This window comes from Vigna radiata, unplaced genomic scaffold (assembly GCF_000741045.1).
Source record: "Vigna radiata var. radiata cultivar VC1973A unplaced genomic scaffold, Vradiata_ver6 scaffold_7, whole genome shotgun sequence".
Lineage (NCBI taxonomy): Eukaryota > Viridiplantae > Streptophyta > Magnoliopsida > Fabales > Fabaceae > Vigna > Vigna radiata.
The window spans coordinates 2,860,259-2,862,349 of NW_014543262.1; the positions used below are offsets into that span (position 1 = coordinate 2,860,259).

The 2,091-nt window shown below is 35.2% G+C and overlaps 1 protein-coding gene across 3 annotated transcripts in view; it reads left to right on the forward strand.

The window, feature by feature from the left end:
• The first annotated feature begins 227 nt into the window (after positions 1-227).
• LOC106753958 (dnaJ homolog subfamily C member 16) overlaps positions 228-2,091 on the forward strand; it is a 6,073-nt gene continuing 4,209 nt past the window's right edge. The window contains exon 1 of one of the 3 annotated variants that reach the window (XM_022777653.1): positions 228-661. In XM_022777653.1, the coding sequence (XP_022633374.1) occupies positions 413-661 (249 nt within the window). In that variant the 5' untranslated portion in view covers positions 228-412. The remainder of the gene's footprint in view (positions 662-2,091) is intronic. The other 2 variants (XM_022777652.1, XM_014635858.2) reach the window with 2 other exon arrangements.

Sequence of the window (2,091 nt, forward strand, 5' to 3'; positions counted from 1 at the left end):
AATTAAAAATATGATATGGTCGCTAACTTAATTTACAACACAAATAATAAATAATGTGAAATGAGAGATACATTTACCATATCTTAACACTCGTAAGAAATGGTCTTTCATTCACGTTATTGGTCACACCATCCATTCCATTTGAGTATTTCACTAAATCACTGTTAAAAAGAATTACATTAGTAAAGTAGTATTTAGTTTTTTCAGTATCGAATTTTGTTTTTGAATATTTCTACTTTTGGTCATACTTTTTTATCACTTACTTGAACCTATAGTCTTAGATATTAGAAAGATGCACAAAATTACTGAAACCTAATTCGATTTTATGTACACAGAAAAAGAGAATGAAAAGGAAAATCTTGCATTGAGCTCCACAGACTCACTCGCAGTTAACAGTTGCTACTGATTCACAATGCAATCGCACCTTGTGGTTGGATCCATCTCCATAGGACGCTATGGTGGCGCCGCCGATTCCAGCCCCTTCCACTCCGCCGCACCTTCCTGCTGGACCAACCCTCCTCGCCGGCGCACTCCACTCGTCGTGGCCTCCTCCTCGCCCACCGCCATCAACGGCGGCCAGAATCACTACGCCGTGCTCGGAGTCGCCCGCAATGCCACCGCCGTCGACATCAAACGCGCTTATCGCCTCCTCGCCCGTAAGGTATTCTTCGATTCCGCATGAATATTTGATTGATTGATTTTTCGTTCCGAGTCTGCGTTGTAATATGCTACGAGCTGTAGTGATTCTCGATTTGACGTGAACACCTGAGAACTGTGTTATATTAACTTACAGAAAATTGGATTCTTTGGCATTTCAGTGTATTGTAATCGTTTCAAAGTATTGACAATTTCTGGTGCCTGGTGATTGGTTATGTAATGTTAGAACAATTTTATCTTTTCTCATAAGATGTCAAACCAAAATAATAAAATTACACTATGTTTTGAATATCCATAACTTTAGTTCTTAATTTAGCTTTATTTTTTGTATCTGGGGATTACTTATATATTCTCTCTATTTTAGAGACCATTTAGGAGACAGGGTAATAGTTCGTGGATGGAGTTGATGATTTATATGAAATGGATTTCTCCAGGCTTGGTAACTATTAGAGAAGAGAGCATTAGACAAGTGAATCTAAACCATATTACTATATAGCCAATCCTGAATAGCGCATGGCAACTTCTATTGCGAAGTCTAGCACAAAAGTATGCATATTTTTACTTTTATATCATACACAGGTAAATACTGACATATAGAAAATTTACAAAATTAAAGAGGAAAGACAAAGTTATAATTAATCAAAATCTATTGTGATTGTCACTACATTCAAATCCAAGACTAAAAAAGGACTAATAATCAAGTAAATACTTTGCCTAGTGCTTATTACAAGTGATTCCTTAAATAGAATTTCTATATCCACTTTTAAGTTCTTCCTCATCACCATTCTCTTGTTTATCATTATCCAAGATGTTCGTTCTCCTCCTTCTCCTTAATATTTGCAATTGCGTTAAGTCTCAAATGCTGTCTGGGGACTCTACCCGGTTGTCTAGCTCACCCAGCCAAACCCACTTGTATCACCAACAAATCCCCATGTCAAGCTATCATACCAAAGATGAGTTCATCTTCAACTACTTCTCCATCTTCACCCATTTCTCCTACCTACCACTTATTACAATCATGAATTTCATCTAGGAGAATAAGGTCAATATAATCCATGCTGTCACTACAATCTTCAAGAGTTGATTGTACTTTAAAAACCATGTATTGGAGCTTTTTACCGTCAAACTTGCTTTTCTTCTTAGAATGATGACTTTGTATTATATAGTTTTTGTTAGAGATATTATATTTAGTTTATATTGTGTTTATGTTAATTAGGGAAATATAGTCCCTATATGTTTATTAAGGAAACATTGTTCTTATTTTATTTTATTCTTACATATTCATTTGTATTTGGGCTTAACCCATATTTTTTCTATTATAAATAGAGAACCCTATGTACGTATTTAACACAAGGGATTAATTCCAATATATAATTTTCACTATATTTAACATGGTATCAGAGCAGGTTTTCTGATCCTTTTCTACTTTGTCTT